Below are 23516 nucleotides of genomic sequence, written 5' to 3'. Positions count from 1 at the left end.
GTTAAAACCTAATGTTTCACTTGGGGAAGACAGTGAGAAAGCGCTAAAAAATATTTTGGAGTTACAATTTTTTAGAAAATTAAATCCAGACAGTTCCAAAAGTTGGTAAAATCTGGGAAAGTCTGCAGAATGTCACAAGTCAGGCTATATCTCTAGGTAGCCATGGCCACCCCTAAAAAAATTTGGCGCTGGGTAGATATTTTGCTAAAAATAGTTTGTTGTGTGGACATTTGTAGATAAGTGTTCTTTTCTCATTGGCGTTATACAGATTGTTTAACAGTTAGTGTGATTGGTGTTGCGTCGGCCAACGAAATCATAAAAACTTGTTCAGTTTGTTGATTCAGTGTATGAGCCAGGTGGAAACAGTTTGCTTTGATGTGTTGCAATATGGACTTTGTAAGTGCTGTGCATTAATTTAAAGATGCACTTAATCATTCCTTATCATAACAAGCAAACTCTTCCTCTTAACAGTACAAATAAGAAATTTGTTGAAACAGTGTACTTTTTTTTTTTACTTCCAAGCTGCCACATACAGTCACCAGATCAAGGTGTATAAACAAAGAGGTATTGTAATAACAAAAATATGGGAAAATGGAACCTCGCTAGTTACTCAAATTTTTTTCGTTTTGGTTTTTCTTTGCCATGACTTAAAGCATGCCAGCCCTATAGGCTACTGCTGGTTTAGTTTTTACAATAGGCCTGTCTTTGATTGAACGAAGCGAGCGGTTGTGAGTATGATGCAGCATCTCTTGCTCCAGCTAGGGCAGGCCGATGGGGCGTGTGTCGTCATAGGAGATAAAGTAACAAAGCCTTGGGTGATTTAATTATAGCCTACCAACTATAATGCTGGTTTTGAAGGTTTCCATTTGAATCGGGCATTTTTTCCTTAATGTTTTCAAAGCAACGTTAGATTTGATCTTGCAAAAAAATTCAAGATTCGTTAATTTTAAATCTCCACTGCATGGACAAGTGGTGAACACGTCTAATATTCTTATAAACTACTGGTTGGTTAACCCATCGAGAGCACGGAAATGAATATGATAAGACATTGACCTGCTAAATAGCTCCGACCGACTTGATGACTTCTTAGACCTAGTTGTTTTCGCCGTTTCTAGCTGCCTGTTGTGATGCCTCTTTAATTGAGTGATACTGTTGGCTATATGAAGAATGATCAAAACAAAATTATCTTTATTGTTTGTATTCTTATTCGTTGCATACCATTAGATAAAAAGTTTTTAAGGTACAAAAAATGCAAAAAATTACATTTGAACTTAGCCTGTTTGTAGCCGAATTGTAACGCCAGCAACTAAATCAAGTAGGCTACAATAATAATTGTTGTTGACCTTTTTGATTAACAGTGAAGATAAGAAATGCGGAAACAGAAATGCGTTTAGATACATTGTTGAATAAATACAAATATAGGAAGTGCAATTGATTTTCGAAGGTGGAAGCCCTTTTAAATACAGTAGTCGATGCTTCAAGATAGGCAATGTCTTTTTCTCCGCAGGTTAGGCACCTAACCCCATGCCACAAATGCACATTGTTTACATGCGAAGTTTCCCAAAGGTCAATGATTTGAACGTTGTCACAAAGCAGAAACGTTTCGATGAATTTCTTCTTCACTTCCACTATCTTCTTCCTCCTCTATTCGATCAAGCGAAGAGTTTTTAATTGCTACTTCCAATCCAATCGAATGACTACCATCCCATGAGCTTTTTCGACTCTTGTCATGAAAACCAGTGCTGTCACTGGATGAGTCGTCCTCCTTAGTAGTTCCTATGTAGGCTTCATTGTCTTTGGGATTTAGAGAGTTTTCGGACGTATTGGACAGGAGTCTCGGCCCAGCTAGAGCTATTCCAAATCCACCAATAGGAGCAGTGATTAGAGTGATCAAGACAGCAAGAACAAGAATCTAAACAATTTATGTAAACATTTTCAAAAATTGGTATCGTATCATTAAAACTTGTTAGCTACAATTCTCCCCGCGAAAAACTTGCGATGTTCTTGGTCTTACTCTACATGTACATAAAGAGCCACTGAATGAAAAACTGAAGCTGATACCATACACATGTCACGCATTAAATCAATAGTGCATTTATTTTGTGAGGTATTGTTCACAAAGCCAAGTCTTCGAAAATGATCTTTTTGCTATCCACTATTGAAAAAAATAAACAAAAAAATAACAAAAAAGAAAACAAATAAAATAGCTTCACTGCATTTATACTGTCGTAAACTGGTTAATACAAATAAGAGTACAAAAGCCTTGAGTATCTTAGCATACTAGAGTCATATAACGTTTTTTTAAAGCTATGTTTCTCAACAGACTATTAAGCAAATGTTTGTATCAGCTTATTCTTTCTGATTAAAATAATGCAGATCGTACTACTTTATTTCAAAAGAAATTTGCAAAAATGCTGATTAGATATATTATCCAACACAGCGAGCAGTGGAAACGATTCAATTTTTACTCTTCCTCCCAGTATTAAAACACGGGACATAAACTTTTTAATGAAGTATCATCTTATCTACAAGGACCAGTACCGTTAATAGGAGGGCTGAGGGATTACTTTTATGCCATGGCCAGGGATGATATTAAAGACACATATCCTTTTTAAAAGGTCCGAGAACTTGAACAAACCACTACTTGTTTTTTGGATGTAGCCTAATGCATTTTTCTAAGAATTATCTTGGTTTGGGCCAAAGGATCTCATTGGTACCGGCCCAAATTATTCTCTCAATGGCCCTGACAAGGACCAGTCGATTTAAAATTGTTTGCAAAGGATAGATTGCAAAGATACTTGAAGTGCCAAATATGGGAACTGAACAACATACCTGCTCGCCGTAATGAATTTCTTCTGGTGGTCTATTCAATCTTTTTGCTTCCTCCAATGCAACAGAACCAAGAGCAGCCTAAATCAAGAGTGCAGACTATAAATTGACTTGCAAAAGCAATACCTTAATGAGTGATATGCAAAGAGGAGTCGAAACGCTGAAGGAAACTATGGTAATAAACGTGGAGTAAGCGACAATGAACAAATTAGTTTTGTCTTTGCCTCGATTGATAATAATAGGTTATGAATAAAAATAGTTCTTTGTTTCGTGAGACTATACACGGACAGTAGAAGACAAACGAAAAATAAACAATGGACAACAACAAAACAATGGAAACGAAGTAAACAACGCAAACAAACCTGCACTGTTCCTTTTGGTATCCATGACACGGAAACAAAAAGCTTTTCTTTGAGATTGAAATTAAGACCAAATGTTACAGATGTGCTAGTAATTAATCGGCCTATCAAAGCGATACCAAGGGTTGCCAATCCAAGTCCTACTGTTTCAGCTGTAAATAAAAAATAGTGTAAGCCCCTTATCGTGTAGCTTAAAAGTTAAAATACCTTCGTCTTGTAAAGATTTTAAAAATTCATAATATGCTTTCATAGCTAAGTAAATAACATATTTATGTTCATGTCATAATATGTTTAGAAGAAACCATTTTATTGCAATTAATATGGGAAGACTTACCGTCCATTAGCCTAACATCAACTAGAGCTCCTGTAAGTCCAAACAGTATAGGCTGGAAAACAGTCCACATGTAATGCCACGCATGAGCCAACGGTTTCTGAAAGCAAAAGAATGAGGTTGGGATAAACTGCAATGAAGACTTGTTCACTCAACGTAGAGTAAAGAATTGCAAGATTTCAAGAAATTTACACGAAACTTTTAGTTTGTATGAGGAGTTATTACAAGATGTTAGGTCCCAGAAAACTGCTAGATGCAAATTTAGAAACGTTGTATAGAAATAGCAGGCTACAGTATATTAATGAACTGTTCCAAAGTTTGCTTTCGTAAACTTTCAACTTTTTTAAAACTAAAAAAGAGCTGAAATCATACTGGGACATGAGTTAGACGCTGGTTTAATTCGTATTCAGGTAAAGAAATTACGAAATCGTTTTACTGAAAAACATCATCTTCTCTTTTTTCAATTTTGACAGAGGAAGCAATGCTTCCCTTGCTTCCATTGAGGATACGCCCCTCATTATTGATATGAAAAAAACTTGTTCTCAAGTTAATAATTAAGACATTTCTTGCTATAGTTGTACCTTGTTCCACGACTTGCATTACTTGTAATTGCGCTAGATATTTATTTATAAAAACGGACTTTTATCTCTCAAAGGCTGCAGAAACATAATAATCGTTTTATACTGTTTTATCCTTTTCCAGAAACGTCGTCGCATGAGCTCTTTTTATGACGTCTGATGTAATCGTGACGTGGCAAACGTCATATGGCAAGTTTATCTAAATTAGTCGATCTTGTCAGTTTAGTTCTCAGGCTTTGACGTTAAGTTAATACCTTTGTATATTTGTTTGCACACTAGCCGGCCGTTTTTGTTAGCCCATTGTTAAAGTTTGATTCATCGTACCGTACGAAATAATTTTAATCCGCAAATAATGTTTCAACTTTATAAGTTCGGAATTGACGTGATAAAACAAAAGTAAACGAAAGATTAATGGGATATTAAAATATTTCGTAAAGTTTGTTGACAAATTGTTTCTCGATTATCGCAAGAAACACGATTCATAATTCACAAATAACCTTTCTGACGGTGTAAGTTACGAAATTACGTCACAAAATAAACTATCTGCCATAATATTTTGTAAACTTAGTTGAAAAAGTTGCTAAACCCTAAACCTCAATATTTACAATTATTCCATTAATATTACAAATAAAAAAAACAAATTTTTCCAGTCGTAAATGGAGAATTTATGTTGGAATATCTGTTACATTTCGTCTTTAAATCATTCTGATTAGATTTACATTGTTTACTCCTGACCCTTGACCTGTGCCCTTGACATTGTGCATTGGGTGTTCATCTCTGCAACGGTGGACCTGGTTCGACACCAAGTCGAGTTAACATCAAAACATTTAACAAAATTGTATGGGGAGAAAACACACAACACACTCATAACAAAACTCATACTTTATTGTGACGTTTAGCTTACTGAGCTTGGAACAAGAAAAAGAAACTACGTGGACATGAGTACCATACTGTACAGGCAACAAAGCTCACAATCTTATAAGTAGATTTAATGTTTTTTAGTTTAATTTAATTTTTTCTTTTTGGCAGTGCATTTTTGCAAAAAAGTACATTTTAGTAGCGTAACAAATTTTTGGATCGAGGACAGGCGAAGCTAGAAGCTATGTTCTCGATGTTCTCTTGTTTGATGCAAATGCTTCACTTTGGGGCAAAACATCAAGTAACGAGCCACGTTAGCCTACTAGATTAAGCTTGCAAAGGACGATTTAGCCTATTATTTCATAATAAGTTACGCTCTAACTTCTCAATGGCGGAGAGCATTCAACTTACCGCTTCTTCTTTCCAATGCAGGGAAGCTGTGAAGGACGTTATGAGTGCACAGAGAGCACCAGAACCGGGGATTCCCCACACTGCGGTGCCAAATACGAAAAGAATCCCAATTAGAAGAAGCAACGCCCCTCGACAGAAGCTCTAAACGTGTTAGTTTCACTCATTAAAGTGTCACAAAAACGTATTAAAAAAGCCATAGATTTTTCACTAAATTTAAAATAAGCAAAAGTATATGAAAAGTTAAATAACTTGATGTGTAATTTATAACGAATTTATAATTATTTAATTTTATAATTGATTGATAATTAATAAGTCATTTTTGCAAGTACATACCTTGTATTTCATGTTGCGATGTGGCACATAAGAAATAAAGAAGCCCAAAACCAACCCAGACACCACTCCAATAATAATTTGGATGATCGCAAAAACAATATCTTTGCCAATCGTGCTTGGAACTGTGAGAAAACAATTTGCATTAATTATTGAGTAGGGAACTGGATAAACCAATCAAATAGATTTAAATCTTTATTCTAAAGCAATCAAAGCTTCATAGAAGCAATAAACACAAGTCCAAATTTTCTGGCAAAAGATTTGTTTTGTTTGTGCCTGCAAATCGAAAAGCAAGAGTTGTGAAAGTAGACACTTTAACAAGCAGATTTCTAATAAACCACGAACCAACTCCGAACCATTAACCAATCAGAAGCTACGCTGTTCATGACGTCATCAAGGTTGCGTTTAGGAAGAACAAAGGAAAAACGCAAATTCTAACTAAATTAAATCATCGCTTTGCCATCGGTTGACTTGGCGCAGAGGGTTAGGGCGGTGGTAATCATTTCATTAACGTGGGTTTGACTCCCACCCCTGCTATAACTATTTTTTCTTCTGTAATTACCAAACAAGTTTAAAGTAATAATCAATTCTCTGGCTGAATTCTAGAATGGTCACAATTGGACAGACAACGTAGCATCTGATTGGTTCGTGGTTGGATTGGATATCTGCATGTTAAAGTGCCTACCAGTTGTGAACACTGGATTCCTGAGGCAACTTTAATACAATTCCATTTTATTTTGAAAAATCGTCGCAGAGAAAGTCTTGCTGCAGTGTTGAATATTTTATTATGAATTTAATTGAAACTGTAGCCAATTAAATGTACAGTAGTTAATGAAATATTAGCATCAATACTGTGGTAAAAATTTTACAAAAAAATTCATACTTAACACATTAACCATATACTTTTACTATACGTTGAAAATTAATATAAATAATAAGAGAAAAACAAAACATTTAACATTTTTTCATACTTGTATTTTGCATGTCAGTAACTGTATAATTCATTTGAGGGGTTGTGTAATTATAATCCATCGTCGAATTAAGAGCAAAGTTCTCGGGCGTGGTAACATCCAAAGGTGAGTCCCGAGATGAACCAAAACCAAACATCATTGCCACACTATCCACAATCTCTTCCTCGAGTCCGGTTGGAATCGCTATTCCAAGGAGCACCGTGAATCCAGCTGGGATGAAAGACTATTTTGTTACTAAGGTGAATTAGGATTTTTGTCTGTGAAGTACATTTGAGGTTGATTATGCCCAACGGGTATGATTTCTAAATCCACAAAAAACTATTCATTTGGATCTATTTTGACGCATTTTATCTACAAAAACCTGTCTGGATATTTTATGAAATATATTGAAATATGAAAATATGAAATAAAAGGAATATGAAATATATTTTTTATACTGATGATGATGCAGCATCCATTCTATCCATACATTGCCAGAAAACTCAACAGCGAATTCTCAACGAGAGTAGGAGAGATTAAAAACTCTTCTTACCAATAGCAAGTACATCGTCAATCCCGGATGCAGCCATCACCAAAGATGGGACTCCTTTTTCAACTCCATAGCCGACGTTTTGAAGGATGATAAGAGAAGGTACAACAACCGCAGGAGAGACCGCTGCGATCATGAAACTGTAAAAAGTTATTTAGGTGAAATACAAATAAGTTAGAGCATGGTTAGAGAATCAGTAAATAAAAACAATCAGGTTTGGCAGCCAATAAAATTTCTTTAAATTATTTTAATTTTACCTTGCATCGAGAAGCCAGAGCGGAGGTTTAGTGACATCGGAATCACTTTATTACTCAACTTAGATAACGCGTGACTAACGCTTGAAAAGGCGTAAATGTTGACTCCCAACTAGAGTATGGTATTAACTTGAGAAAATTAATGTCACATCAGAAGTTTCCTGAAGACAGAAACGAAGATTGACTTCCTTGCTTTTGTCAATTTATCTAAACTTTGTTTATCATAGGCACCGTGTAAGTCTGGATAAGTCAAAAGTTTTTAAAAATTTTGAATTTATAGAGCGATTTTAGTGAAACTTTTCTTTTGGAATAAAAAGATCTCTATCATGACAACGATTTTTGTCTCTTACCCCATCATGAAGCTCCAGATCCATGGAAAACCAAGAATCAAGTGTCCAAAGACACCAATGAGAGCGGTTTCGACTAAGCACGGTGTAAAAGCTAATCTCACGACAGCCCACTTCACTTTCTTCATCGCCTGCGTTACATTATGACGTTAGAATTGTGTCTTGCACTATTTGGATTTCTTTGAGTTGACTATGAGTTGCCATCTTGTGAATTTTAATGTATCCGGTGACATGTAAAAGCTTAGGTTATTGACCAAAAGTAGCTTACCCTGAACACTCAAGTGAGTTTACAAAGTTTACTCTTTGTGCTTTGGAGTGTTGATACTTGATAAGTATTGGTGTACATTTACAAGGTTTTCCCATTATTGCGGACTTTGAGGCATTGATGAACTTTGAGGCAACTCATACGTTGACACAGCGAAGGGAAACACGATGTTGCAGAAACAGAGCGGTGTATGAAGAATTCTGCTTTTTCTCTTATCACATTGTCGCTGGCTTATTGCACGTAAGTGTTTGCTTAGTCCATTGTAGGCTAATACAATGATGGTGGGTGGAGCAAAGAAGAACTTGTCTCTTTATCATTGCAATTCAGCTTGATTAAACTTCGCGACAAAAAGCAAACATTTACTTGAGAATTTTTAACCTGAGTTTGGCAAATTAGAAAGTACGAAAACCATTGTTGCCAAGGCTATATATTTTTAAACTTTGATTTATAATTTCATCAAATAACGCTTGCTCTGGTCTGATGGTTGCTGTTCAATAAATCTAACATTGCAGCATGCAGAGTACAAACTGCTAGGATCTCAAAATTAATTAATGCTTTCCAGACAAAACGCCCAATTAGCAAATTTTTGCAAGAACAATTGATGACTAGAGCATTTCTTTTCCAAATAATTTATGACGTAGGCTACTTCTGCACTCGCCAGAGGTAAGGTATCTCTTTGTGTTACTATAAGAATTCTTTTACGCTTACATGCGTTTGGATTGGAAAAGTTTAAATGGTCTGCCATTTTATTTCAATGCAAAAGTTTTAGTTGGAAGGTAGAGTAACATTTCTGTATGTCAACGTTTATCTGTCAAAGCAGAAGTCTTCAACAAAACAGTTGCAAACAACAGAAGCTTCTTGTTCTCATAATTACTCTCGCAATGGTGCCAAGGTGAAAAAAAACACTCTATATTGAGCTAGGATGTTCAATAGTTTTGGTAAGCTGTCAGTCTGTAAGTAATTGAAACCATATTATATGAAAAAAACAAAGTTTAATTAAAGACAACAATAAAACATTTATATCAATAAAAATTAAAAAAAAAAAACATTTGAAACTTACTTCCGGTTCAATTTCGAGTCCGGCTCGAGTGAGGATAACAGTTAGCGCCATCTCGCGGAGAATGCTGCTCGCTTCATCATCAATGTAAGCAGCAACGTTGATCCCAGGAATATTTCTCAACGCCAAACCCATTAGCAGTGAAGCTAAACATTAGTTGCTGATTTTAGAATATGAGTGTAATGCCTACGCAAAACACATTTTAGAAATCTAAGTTTGTAGAAATTTTAGTGTGTATAGCTTACGAGAGCAAAGGAATACATGGTCTACTAGTGGATGTCACCATGCTTAAGAAAACTATTTCTTTTCTTTAAATTAAAGGATTAAGAATTCAAGTGTTCAAAAAAATCTTTTTCGTTAATTAATTTGAACGTTTATGTAGCCTTTTTATTTGTTCCGTGTTAATGTTCGCATTTGAATAGTTGCATAAACATAAAAAAATGCAAAAAAAAATTATCAGCCCAAAACGTAAACAGGTTTCCGAGTTCAAGAAGGAAACCTTTCTGATGCAGATGGTTAGATTGTTCACCCATCAAGTAGCTTACACAGGTTTGGTACTCATTCAGAGGGCGCAGTTGCGTCTTGGCAAGAAAGTAAATGATAAAAGCTATTCGAAGATGGACATAAAAATAGGCTTTCACGCCTTCCTGCTCTCTTAATCTAACTCTAAACAGCCTGGCATACGATTAAATAAAATTAAAAAATGCTTTCTCCCGAAGTGATTTAGAACATTTTGAATGATTGGTCTACTTACTTGTTAGTGCGATTTTTAATAATCTAAAATACTTGAAAATTTTGTTTTATGTTTGATTTTATTCAATAAAATAGCAAACAAAAAAATGTATAAAAATCAATAAAAAAATAAAAAATGATCTAACATATAAGAATTTACCTAAAACTGTAGGATTTTGCTTTCTATTTTTTTTTTTACAAAAATAAAACTGTAATATTGGCAACGTGCTTTGAAGCTATTCATTTTTGTGGAAACTTGCCCGAGTTTGTAGCCTACCTTGTGTTTGCCAATTGTCTTACGCGTTTTCTGTGACCTTTTAATTGGCCGTTATTAAATACGCTTTCTTGACAGCGTTACGGCATTCCATTTCTAACTCGAGTTCCAATAATAAGTTCAATCGTTTTTGTACCGCAGCCTATTTGGGCATTTACTCCGCTAGTTTATGTTGAAGTTTGAGTAGGCTACTGACTGAGATTTAAAAAAAATTATCTGTTTGTGTATGACAGTTAGTCAAGACATAGATAGCCGTAACGAATTTGCTGCAACAGCAAACAAACAAGTCATTTTACTGGCCCCAAGTCTCTCTAATGATTAATCTACCCTTTCTAACAATTTATTGAGTTTGTGTAACACACTAACCAAGCAGTGGAGGCAATGGTGGCAATCCTTTCGGGGTGGGAATTTTCACAACAAGTTGTTCTGCAGCTATGCACAGTAGAATGGTGAGAACCAGGCCAAACATGCTGTCATTCGGTTCCATCCATTCAGGGAATACAGACCATAACCCACCGTATACAGCAGCAAGAACTAGAACTGAAAATACAAGAAACATCTATGAGCATTTCTCTTCTCAAGCAATTCAGCCTTTATTTGTATCATCCAAACAAGATTCTACATAATTGTATAGGCCAAGAGTTTAAAAGGTTGTTAAGGCGGGTTGCTTGTTTAGAAAAAAATAACAGAAAAAATATAAAAATAACAGACAGCACATTACGATTTGAAATAATGTAATGATATGAATAAAATTATGTCTCAAATAAGATAATAATATAGGCTTAATATGACATTTTTTCAATAAAATAAAATTGAAAGATTTTGGCATTTGCTTAGTTTTTTAAATAGCCTACAACAATAAAAAATTGTAATTGCAAAATTCCTTATTTAGGCTATTTTGAAAATTATCAGGCTACTTTTATTCTTCTATGTTACTTACACCACGTCAACCACTTTACCGCCCACCCTCTTGGAGGCCAATACTTCTGCTTCCAAGTTTTCTTTGCTTCTTGATCATTGGACACATCCGTAGTAGACGACTCAGGAAGATGGGAGAAGGAGGTCACGTTGCTTTTCAAACCGTAATCTTCCTGCGACGTCCCACAATCATCGCTTGAAAAGTCGATGCCTGAATCGATTCGAGGCAAAGTGGCAGCTGAGGATGCTTTTGAAATCATCTGGATTGTTTTTAAATAAGTTAAGGTTAATTGGTTTGGTTTCATGCTAGGTGGCTGCAGACTTTGTTGACCTAGTGGTATTTCATCATCATTTTAGTGCCAACACCACACTCCTCACAGTATTCCGTAGTATATATGTAGGCAACGTATTATTTATTGTTGTGCTGTACGGAAAAAAGTATGAAAATTTTTTTTTCAAACGTTTAAATTGTGTTGACATATTCAAGAAAAAAACTTTTCAGCACAATTTGATTGTTAATTAATCAAAAATTAAATAACGATTAGCCTACCAATGTCAGATTTAGTTTATTACTTTTCAAAGTATATCTTTCGGTGCTGATTTTAATAATAGAAACTGACTTGATTTTAAAATTGTAACTTATTTTGTTTTCTATTAAATACTAAAAATAAAGAATTAAAATAAAACTAACAAAACATTTAAAAAAAGTAATGTGCAGTTTTATAACATTCAAAGTTAAATGTAGAACTTACTGTGTTTTATTGAAGAAGACTTTGAAAGCGTTTTCTTGATTTAAATTCTCAGTGGCTATGAGAAGTTTTTGGTACTTGAAATGGACACCGGCCGCAAATGATAAAATCATCACCCCCGCCAGCTTATATAAACTTTCTGCCATTGCTTTATGAGTCACAATGTGTCAATACTCCTGACTCTATTTGTATAACATCGCCCAGCAATATTTGCAAATTCCTTGCAGACATTCTCTCGCAAGAAAATTTTCAAGTGTACAGCGTTTGCGATATACCTATTAACCTGTTTAAAAGTGCGGTAGAATCTTTTACAATTTGTTCACTGCCAATTAGGCACTTCTATGGCACATTTTAAAGTTTTAAGTAAAGCACATTTGAATTTTGTTTTTATATTTACTTCTTATATTACTATTAGCCTGTTACTTTTTACATGATTCAACGATCAATAGATTACCTATATTATTATTACATTTTTAATGCATGTAGCCTACAAAAGTATTTACAAAAAGCTTCACAAAGTATTTGTTATGTTTATTACAAAGAAAACGTTTACCTACTTTACACAGTAAGTTAATCCTACTAAACAATTATAATTTTTTAATGGAAATGCAGTAGAGCCTTGGACCTTCATTTTCCTTTTTATAATTGAGCAAATTGCAATTTTATTAATATTTTCTGTAGTCTCAACACGATAGTGCAGGAAGTGGGCTGCGCTTGAACCTCGACGCTTCGACAGCGCAGATGTTCCGATTCCAGGTCTGGTCTACCAGAAACGTTGCAAATGGCTCTGAATGTGTTATTTTTAGGTACAGCTGCGTCGTGATAGTTAGTTCAATTGACCATATACGTTTTATTAGCCTCATTTCCTATAAGAGGAACCAGCAGTTATGTTTTCAGAACTCTGATTTGACAGACAGAAAGTTTGATACCGTAATACATTCTTCCGAAATTGGTAAGTTTAAACAGATTTCCATTTGATTAAAGTTGTTTGATTTTTTATTGCCTGCACATAATAAATTAGTAGGCCCTACATTTTGTCAAACCGGAAATACCCTTACAAGGAGAAAGTCTAGTTACTCTAGTAGGTCTTATTTCGACGTGTGATTTTATAGGAATTGATCAGTTGTACTTTATGGGGTCTCATAAAAGTGGCATTTTGACTGCTGCATAACCCGGTCGGTGTGCATTGCGTAGATCAATGCTAACAGATTATAATTTATTTCTTGTTAACATATTTTGTTTGCAAGTTATTAATTTCAGTATGCTTTGTTTGTCACACGATAAAAAAATATGGCTTGTTTCCCATTCAAAGTTAAACTTTGGGTATTACGTAAATTATACATCACGTGGTTTCTCACACCACCATTCTCAGGTGATAAAACACCAAACTAAATTAACAAAGCATTTTATCCAACAACATAAAAAGTAAACTGCCATCAACATCAAACAAATTAAATAGGTGCTACACTAAAAGGTAGAAACTCGTTACAACGGTATGCTATCGCTTATCTTTGGAAACAATTTCAGAAAATCATAGCAAGAGAAAAAATACATTAACGAAAAGGCGTTATCCAGCAGTATCTGCTGTCGTTTTATGTAACTTACACAAAGCTGTATTTTATTTTACGAAAATTATGAAGTTCTTGTTTTTTTGTTATCTGTTATCTATAGGCTACTAGTTATCTGTAATCTTATGTAGCATTATCTGTTAACTGGGTTATTGTGATTATTACTTGTATTGATTGATTGATTGAATCTGTATCCTCGGACTGGGAAAGCTTCTTGCAGAGCTTAATCCTAGCAGTTTCGAATACTTGTAGAGGCTCTAAATGACATGACGCAGGGCCGGTCACCGAGATTGACACAGTGAAGTTTCCGATTGTTGAAGTCTTGTTGCTGGGCAATTATTCCATTCATTAAATACCGCTCGTCGTCGTCGTCGTGTGAGCGTCTGGGGCCGAGGGTCTATCCTTTTGGTACACCATCCTTTTACCACCACAGATTCACAATGTTCCCGGACTACACTGGAAGGCTACTAAAGAGCAGCCAGTCTTTGGTTTCATCATCCATGACACGCAGACCTTCCACTCCGTTAGGTGACTTGAAGATGGAGCAGTCATTGATGATGTGGTCTGCGGTCTGTTCCTCGCACCACATTCACAGGAGGAGGAAGAAGCCATTCCCCATTGGTGCATGGTTGAGCGGAAAAGTCCGACGCCCATACGGAGACGGTTCAGGCGCACCCATGCCTGTCTTGGTAGTGTTAGACCGATGGGGCGTGTGTCGGCGTCGGGGATGAACGAATAAAGTCTGGTGGCGGTTGACTTCCATTCAGAACTCCATTTATGGTCCGCCCAAGCAGCCGCAGAGATGTCTTGTACATATGCTTCGTTGATAAGAAGTTGAGCGGCTGGCACAAATGGGTGTCTTGATTTCAGTCGACGGAGGTGTTCGTTTGGGAGAGCAGAGATCTTGTGGTGGAGGTTGGTTAGGCTCCAGTGCCCGTCGACCGAGGGACAGAGTGGCTTCTTCGCGACGAAGCTCAGCGGGTTGGATGCCAGCGAGAATGGGGAGATTGTCCAATGGTGTGGGACGCAGGCATTCGGTCACAGTGCGCAGGGCGCTGTTTATGGCAGTGTCGATGTTATGGCAGTGAGCACTGCGGCACCAGACAGGTGCACAGTACTCTGCTGAAGAGTAGACAAGGGCTAAGGCTGCTATACGCAAAGTGTCAGCCCTCGCCCCCCAGCTAGAGCTTGCCAGGCGCTTGAGTAACGCAGCGCGGGATGTGAGTTTCTTGCGGTGTGTGGCGGTATGTGAGCGATCTGTCCAGTGTCACCCCAAGATATCTTGGTTCGGGGCAGAAGGACAGAGATTTTCCGTTGTTCTGGACGTGTAGCTCACGATCAGCTTCCCGATTATGGAGGTGGAAAGCTGCTGCCACAGTTTTGGTTTCGCTGAGTTTCAGTCGCCAGTTCTGGAGATAGGCTGAGAGAGTTTTCATGTCCTGGCTCAAGGTGTCTTCTAAATTTTCCCACGACTTTACAACCTTCTATGTTGAGCTGCAGGATGGTGGGGCGTCTGAACTTATCAATTGCCCCTTGCAGCTGTGCCGTCCGGGTGGAGGCTCTTTGTTGACAAATTTCGTTTCTCATCTGGTTGAAGGCAGATGGTACTCACAGGATGGGGCACGAGGAGCCATTTGTCGTCCATCTCAATATCGCTGAATGGAGAGCAGTCCTTAGAATGCGTTGCTCAAGCGCACACTCCGAGAGTCAAAGCCGTAAGTCACGCCCTAATTAACTGAGCTATCGGGGCTGGAAAATGTTTGTTTTTGCGTTGTTTTTTGTATGTTTGTAGTAAATATTTGTGCACCTAATGGTCTGATGCAAACACAGTAAAAATAAAATAAAAAGTTATCACAAAAAGTACCGCAGCTTATATGTTAACTGCTGTGATAGCTCTTTATCACCACTTAACGACTATGCTTTTGGATATGGATGTTAATGCTAAGGTGGCGATTTGTATTTTGTAAGTTATTTAAAGACATCTCTGCGGACCCACGAAGAAATGAAATGTGCGTAGCCAAAAGTTTGAAGTAGAAGCTATAAAGTTGGAAAACTTCGCATCCTACTACAATTGGAAAGTGTTAACACAACACAAATTTTTGTTACATTGAGATAGGCTATGTAGGCCTATGTTAAAGCTAAGTCGTCGAATAATAATCGTAGCGTACGTCTCATCGCCTAATTAGTTTGTGTCTTAGGCCTAGTGGCACTGCTATCACGCCAACGAATCCATGCTTTGTAATCTCTCACGTTTGTGCCTGCTACTGTGCATTGTTGTTGCTGGTAACTACTCCACACTATCAGGCTACCCCATGCGTTGGGCTATTTTTCCCGTTACGTGCGTGAACCTCGATCCTGAATCACCCCGCGAGTTGCATTAAATTCATCAGGAAAATCTCGACAAATCTGTCTAACTTTTGCTGAAGGCATTTTTGTATTTCAGAATGTCAGTAGGCTATTCCCAAAATCCAAACTGTTGATCTTCGAAAGGACCACGTTTGTGAAGAGGAAGTGTTTTATAAGAATAATTAAATACGTAACAACGAATAAACAGTGGACAATTTGCGATAAAAGTTATCCAAGTGGGCATTGTGACATATTTCCTGCTTTTATGGGTTAATATGGTTTAATTGTGTCGCAGTTCCTGATTTACAATGCTTCTACTGTAAGTTACAAGGATTTTGACAAAAATTACTCTCAAGAAACACAAAAGTTTGTCAAAATCATAATTTGACAAATTTTGACTTTACTGAAAGTTTTGACTTTATTGTCAATTTTGACTTTATTTTGTCCTATCGCCTAAACTTCTATGCATTAGAATTAGCAGGTTATGCAGACTGAGCAATAATGTTTTATCAGCTTGTTGATGTCTCGCTGCTATAGTTGTTCATTATTGTTGTTGTATAATCTGTGCGGACTGCTCTGCAGTTTGACAAAAGTGCAACATGATCTTCTGAATTTCCAAAAGACTAAACAACAGCCAGGTACCCAAACCTTAGTCATCAATGACAAAAGAACAAGAAAAATGATAGGACAAGCTAGCCTAGCCTACATAACAAGTTCTGCACTATTTTTTATTTCAAAAATAATTTTTATTAGGCATAACAGTTGGGAGAAAACTTTGCAGCTTTTTTCAATTGAACTTTCTAGATTATAAAAGTGATCAAGCTACGTTTTTGATACTCTTCCCATTTTGAACTATTTCATTTCGTTTGCAGTTAAAGAATGAACAGCTAAATGGAAAGCTTCAGCATACATCTAGAACTTATGAGCCTACCTTTGACCTCACTTATCATAAGTTATCGTGAATGTTCCATTCAAGCAGATTTATCAATGTGTGTTGTGAGTAGGCTGCCTCAAATTTTGTGTGAGAATTTAAAAGTCTGAATTACCGAAGTTTGTTGCCTGATTTTCATCAAAATGAAATACCAGCTCTTTAGAATCATCTAATTCTGCAAAGATTCAACTTACTATAATATCTTAGCAGTTGTGTTTATTATCATAGTTGTTTCTTTTTACTTTAGTAGAAGAGACCTCTGCAACTAAATGTTGCTAGATTAAGTTTTATTGGGCTACATTATTATTTATAAAATATTGTGGGCGGAGATGAATATAGGAATCAATTATAGGTCTCAAAGGTTTAACCTAAGTATTATGTATTTTTACCTATAATTTACCTGCAAAATGTACATATTTGCATGTTTACACTCGGAAAAAATGCCCTTTTTCCCATCATTTACGCTCGAAAAGTGCCGTTTTTAACATAATTCGCGCGCTAAAAGTGCCCCTGTTTGAAAATTTTCCCACCTAGTCCCAATGTGTGAAAAGATGCTATGGTACAATGTGAACATGCCCTTGAAATTACACTTTTATGATTATGTATTCTGGAAATATCATTTTTAATTGTACACATGCAGAATTGTTTGGTGAAATGTAGTCATTTAATTTTGTGTTTCCTTTTCTATTGAAGAGCCTGATGAGCTTGGGTAGGTTTTTCAAGTCAATCAATTCGAAATCGTACAATAGCTTACAATGTAAGCTACTACACGAATTGATCAGTGGCGTACCGTGACCACTTTGACAGAGTGTTCAGTAACGGCAAAGCAACGGCGGGGGTCTGGGGGGCCTCCCCAAGAAAATTTTTAAAATTAACATTGAATTTGGTGCGTTCTGAGAGCATTTTCTGCACAAATTCTGAACATGAACAGAACTGACAAAAATAATGTTGTCGGAATGGAGAAGAATACAAAATAGATATTTATTTGACAGCGCCTATTGAATGAAAGACTTAATAATATCAAACATTACGTTGCATTTCCAAAGTCACATACTTCAGTTCACTTTTTATTTCCGACCATCAAAACGAACAATATTACTTGCCATAACACAGCAGGAGTCTGAAAAAACGCGAAAGTTAAAGCGTGCTCGAGATGGAAATGATTTACTTCATGCAAGGATTAGGCACGGTCGCAACACCTTGAGAAATGTACAAGCGAATTAAAAACAAACAGGTGAAAGTTAAAACAAAAAACAATAGCAAAGCAACTCGATAATAAACAAGAAAAGAAAGTCGATTGCTATGTTGGTCGGCTGTACTTTTATCCGCCGTACTACTTAGTAAAAACGAAAATGTTTAACACCTCGATTACAGAAGGAAAATTCATCTATAGCATAATTCGATTCTTCTTGTTTGTGCAATAAATTTTTGAATTACATCGTCGTAGAGGTACCCGGTCATTTGGTCGACAGGACGTTTGGTCGACAGACATTTGGTCGACAGGACGTTTGGTCGACAGGACGTTAGGTCGACAGAACGATTTATTTTAGGGTTAGGGTTAGTTAACTAACCATAACCCTAATCTAACCCTGACTCTTACCCTAACCCAAAAATGAATCGTTCTGTCGACCTAACGTCCTGTCGACCAAACGTCCTGTCGACCAAACGTCCTGTCGACCAAATGTCTGTCGACCAAACGACCGTGCACCCTGATCACCTCAAACTCTAATCCAACAAGCTAAAACTTGCTATTGCCTGGGATTCCCCCAATGACGCGCCAAGGTGTGCACGTATTTGCCTGCTATGGGAATCGATGAACTTTTTTATGTGTACCAAGAATGTAAAATTTTTTTTTGAAAATTTTTTAAAAACCTCCCCCACCAATTGATATTTCTGACGTCACTTGGGTACATTTTTCTCCTTTTTTATTCCTCATACATTGTTTAAACTTGTTACAGACTCCTTACCATACTAAAAAGGTGGCCCACAGTATGGCGAAGATTTTGAAAAAGAATTGTCGAAAAAAGTCAAGGGGGTTCTGAGATTTTACCCTTTATGTTATTATTTTTCACAACAGCGCCTCTAGCGGAAAATTTTTAATTAGTGCAACTTCAAGAATTCTTAAGCGATTTCGGTAAATTTTTTTGTCAATAAGCTCATTTTGAATGCTGAGGAGGTTTATTGTTACTTTATTTTGATATATTTTTGTCACTAGAGGGCACTAGTGCTTTATATCTGAACTGATTTGATCTGCACACTGTGCAGATCAGCGAGTGCACACTCTGCACAGCCTGGCTGACCTAAAACCATTGCTGTTTTCGCTGCCTTGTGACGTCATTTTTCTTAATTGTTTATTTTAAATAGCACTCGCCAAGCTGTCAGTGCACACCCAGCTTAAAGGTAATGACCGAAAAAAATTAAAGGCAATGACCTCACACGTTGGAGCATTAAAATTAGAAGGGGACGAGTTTTGCAATTGAAAAGAAAGCAATCAGCATGCAGTAAGATGTTAGAATATCATGAAAGTAAAGAACATCGACAACCGATGGAAATTTTTTTTTTCTGGATTCCTTGGGGTGTTCAGTGCACACCTTGAACACCCTGAATATACGTCACTGGAATTGATTGACCCTTGAAAAACCAACAAAGCTGTCGCATGGATGTGCTTGTCACAGACACATTGTGAATGAGGCACATGCGAATGGAACAAATTCAAATTTCAAATTGAAAACTTTCGGCACAAAATGTATCTACTGCCAACCGCTTCTTCTTTGATCATTTTCCCGTACATATATTTCTTCTTCTTCTTTTTTATGATTAGCTTCAAAATTTCATTCAATTTTTTCCAAATAAATTAAAGAATATTTGTGATTGGCACTTTTGCAGTGGAAGTGCATTTCTGATCTGTACTTTCTACAACTATTCGCAGTATTGTGCGTTGACGCTGAGGCTAGCGCCGTCATTTTTTTTAACTGACGGAAGTGATAGCGCCGCCAACTATTTTGTCGATTTTAAGCGTCAAGCGCTATGCGTCATTTTGTGTTATCTCGTTTCACAATGAGAGTTTTACAATGCTTTTTGGCCAGCGTGACTCAATCCAATTACCGGCTTTCGCGAAGGTTGGAATGGCTACCTGAAATACAAGCTGAAGAAGTTTGCCAAATGGTGATCAGTGATCACTCATATCGTGAGCAGTAGCCTATCGAGAACGAGGGTTCGCAGAGAGAAAGTGAAAAATCAATGAATGTCTTCGCGGAGGTTGAAGATACTTTATTTCAAGAGCTCTGTGCCCTTGAAAAGAGCGATTTTGTTGCAGTGGACTTCGTTAAAAGATTTATATATGCTAAACCATCACAGCACGCTTGGAACAGTGATACCTTTCTGAGTGAACTCTTTTAAGGCTTGTTTTTGAAATACAACACACCAGTACCATTCAGCGCTGCTGTGGAACGCATGTTTTCACATGGAAAGGACATTATGCGTCCCAAACGCAGCAGATTGTCAGACAAACGTTTTGAAATGCTTGTGTTTCTACTAGGAAATAACTAATAGGTTAAGCAGTGCCGGTCTTAGAGTATTTCGGGCGCTGTGCAGAACATGTTTTGCGGGCCCCAAGGACAATGATCCAATTCAGTAACGTATTTAGAAACGGGAGGGGGTGTTGACGGCCAGCAGGCGAAGCCTGACGGCGTGCACCCAGCGACGGGGGGTCTGAGGGGCCTCCCCAGAAAATTTTGAAACATTACTTTGAATTTGGTGCATTCTGAGAGCATATTTAACAAAAATTTGGGTACGAATGTTACTGTAAAATGGTGCTGTCCGATGGCATAGCAAAAGGATAAGATCATGTTTTCTTGGGCATTTTTCGGAAATAAAGCTAAGTCTCTATGTTTTCTTGTTGCTAATTCCTGGTTGAGATATTTGAATGTTTGGTATTGGAAAAACTAGCCCTGTTGATGTAGTATCGTTTAAAATTAGGCAAACCTTGTTTTAGAGACATAGGTTGATTCCTTTTTTGCCAGATTATTACAGTTTTATTATTGATTAATTTTGTCCTTGGTTCATAAAAAAAAACGATCTTATTCCGGTAAGCCACTAACTTTTATGCTTTAAAGTTAACCCACTGTTTAGAAAATGTAAATAGACGTCATACACAGTGACGTAGCCAGAAAAAAAATTTGGGGGGGGGGCAAATATTTGATGAATTGAAGAGAACAACAAAGTGTTTGATTTAAGCCATCGCCACTTGATGCGCAGTGGCGTATCCTGGTGGGTTGAGTAAGGGAAGCAATGAAAGTGGTGGGGGGTTAGAGCGTGCCTTCGGCACGCGTATTCTAGGGGGGTCCGGGAGCATGTTTCCCCGGAAAATTTTTTTGAAAAATTACATTCAAATAATGGATTATAGCGCTTTCTGGAAACACTTTTAGGGTAATATTTGTATTAAGTTTATTAGCAGATAAACAGCTATTAACTTATTAAAGGTAGCTGTTACACACGAACGGGCAAAAACTGCGGCTAACATTAGAGAACGCTAAAAACTCAGCTACACAAAAACTCAATAACTACACAAAAACCCAACAGAGTAAGCCATTCTGAAATTGCTTCCACAAATTAGTTCAAAGAAACGTAAATCGCGTAAACTTTGCGCGATTTACAATTTTCAAAATTTATTGGTGTCTTAAACCAGGGCTTCTCAAACTATGGGTCGCGTAATGAAATTTTGGGGTCGTAATAAAATAGTTTAATTTAGTTTAGTGCCGGTAGGTTGTAGTCTTGCCGTGATGTCAATTGACCGCAACCGTCGGTGTGAAATGTCGAAGGATAAAATATAACCAATCGTAACAATTGATGCATTGTTACGCTATCATTGCTGTAACGCGCTGACCAGAAGTAACCTTACCGCTCGCATTATGATTTCAAAGTAGCCTAGCAACTAGTTTCTCAAGGAATGTAGACTAAAGTTTAAAGCAGTTACAAGATTAATTGATTATATGGATCAGTGGTTAGGTTCCGTAGATTCATGTGGTAACAATGGAAGCACAAAGAAAACAATAGATAAAAAGCCAAAAAGAACCGAAACAAATTGAGACAAAAGAACAAACCCCGATTTAATGTCATTAACGTGGATGTCCCCATAATGGGGTCGCATAGAAATATATTTTTCAAAATGGGGTCGCAGAACAAAAAAGTTTGAGAAGCCCTGTCTTAAACAACTCCTGGGGGGTGTTAATAGCCAGATGTCTTGGAAAACGTTATGAATTTCTACAAATTATATTACATTTTCAACAAAGGGCTCAACTTCGGAATCCAAACTTGGAAAATTTGGAGGAGCCATGGCCCCTTTCGCCCCCCCCCCCCCCCTGGCTACGCCTATGGTCATACATCTCGATGAGTGTCAGACAAAAAGCTTTAAGACAGTGAACTTACTTCATTCGATATATTCAAGTTTTGTATAACGAACCACTGTAATCAGCTATATAATAATAAAAGGTCAGTGCAATTTTTCACAGCTGTGGATACTGCAGTGTTTCCATGGACTGTACGAGTTTTCTGCAGTCTACTATGGATACTAACAGTTGTAGAGCACTATAGATCCTATACTATACTAATTTAGTGTTAATTAGAAAGCACAAAACACTGAAAGCATAATTTTCAATATCGTGACATCACACGCGTTCCAAGGGGGTGTAACTCCCAACCCCCCACTTGGCTACGCTACTGATCCAATTTGTTTTAAGAAAATCGGTTTACTTTTACTTGGTTGCATAAATATGCATTTTAAGCATGAAATATAACAATGCAAAAGAAACAAACCCAACCAAATGTACCTGGGCAGCAACCAGCAAATACTCCTTATTATGCTTAAGTTGGTCGGAATCCATCTGAACTCAGAAGTAGGTAGGCTATCAAGATTGAAGTTGTTTGAAATGCTTGCAAAATGTCCAGCAGGTTCACTTTAGAAAAAGTTTTTACTAAAACTGCTGGCTGCCAAACTCAAAGTAACCCTGCAACTGAAGATGGGCAATATTCTCTGTCAGAGTCAGTTTCTATACAGTGGCAGAGCAGCATTTAATTAAATTGTTTGCCTCATTCCTGCAAATGCAAGTTAAAACATAATCAAGCAGGCTAGAAATGGATTCGTACATGAAACTAAGCCACAACAGGCAAGGCAACAAGGGGAAATTTTGAAGACGAATGAAGGTGTTATTATTGAAGACATCAAGTACGTAAACCATGCAATCATGCATCTTAATACTTTGCGGTGAAATACCTCATATTATACAAACATACTGAAAAATAAATACAGCTACTCAATCCAAGGAAAAAAGCACATTGAGATGTATATCTCAATAAGTTAAATATGAAGTATATACCGTAACATAATAAAAAAACAAAAAACACTGCACTTGCTATTTGCATGCCATATCTAGTAGCTCAGAGCATAGGCGTAGCCAAAGGGGGGGCGAAAGGGGCCGTGCCCTCCCCCCCAAATTTTCAAAGTTTGGATTCCGAAGTTGAACCCTTTGTTGAAAATAAAATATAATTTGTATAAATTTACTTGTTTTAGACACACAGAAAGACTCCAATAAATTTTGCAAATCGTAAATCGCGCAAAGTTTACGCGATTTACGTTTCTTTTAACTAATCTGTTGAAGCAATTTCAAAATCGCTCACTCTGTTGGGTTTTTGTGTAGTTATTGAGTTTTTGTGTTCTCTAATTTTAGCCGCAGTTTTTGCCCGTTCGTGTGTAACAGCTACCTTTAATAAGTTAATAGCTGTTTATCTGCTAATAAATTTCATACAAATATTACCCTAAAAGTGTTTCCAGAAAGCGCTATAACCATTATTTGAGTGTAATTTTGCAAAAATTTTCCGGGG

At 36.9% G+C, this 23516-nt stretch overlaps 1 protein-coding gene across 1 annotated transcript; it reads right to left on the bottom strand.

The window, feature by feature from the left end:
• Window positions 1–1192: 1192 nt before the first annotated feature.
• On the bottom strand, window positions 1193–11877 carry LOC145784567 (sodium/hydrogen exchanger 9B2-like). Its single transcript, XM_082596414.1, has 13 exons — window positions 11796–11877; window positions 11066–11303; window positions 10492–10665; window positions 9123–9265; window positions 7801–7928; window positions 7200–7336; window positions 6668–6877; window positions 5700–5821; window positions 5367–5507; window positions 3523–3619; window positions 3192–3340; window positions 2833–2910; window positions 1193–1912 (listed from the first exon to the last, which is right to left on the bottom strand). The coding sequence occupies exons 2-13, from the start codon at window positions 11301–11303 to the stop codon at window positions 1586–1588; spliced, it is 1944 nt and encodes a 647-aa protein (XP_082452540.1). The 5' UTR covers window positions 11796–11877; the 3' UTR covers window positions 1193–1585.
• Between the last annotated feature and the right edge of the window lie 11639 nt (window positions 11878–23516).

Source organism: Aplidium turbinatum, chromosome 15 (assembly GCF_918807975.1).
Source record: "Aplidium turbinatum chromosome 15, kaAplTurb1.1, whole genome shotgun sequence".
Taxonomy (NCBI): domain Eukaryota; kingdom Metazoa; phylum Chordata; class Ascidiacea; order Aplousobranchia; family Polyclinidae; genus Aplidium; species Aplidium turbinatum.
The sequence above is the reverse complement of the archived record's forward strand: the minus strand, read 5'-3'. Positions and strand labels throughout refer to the sequence as shown.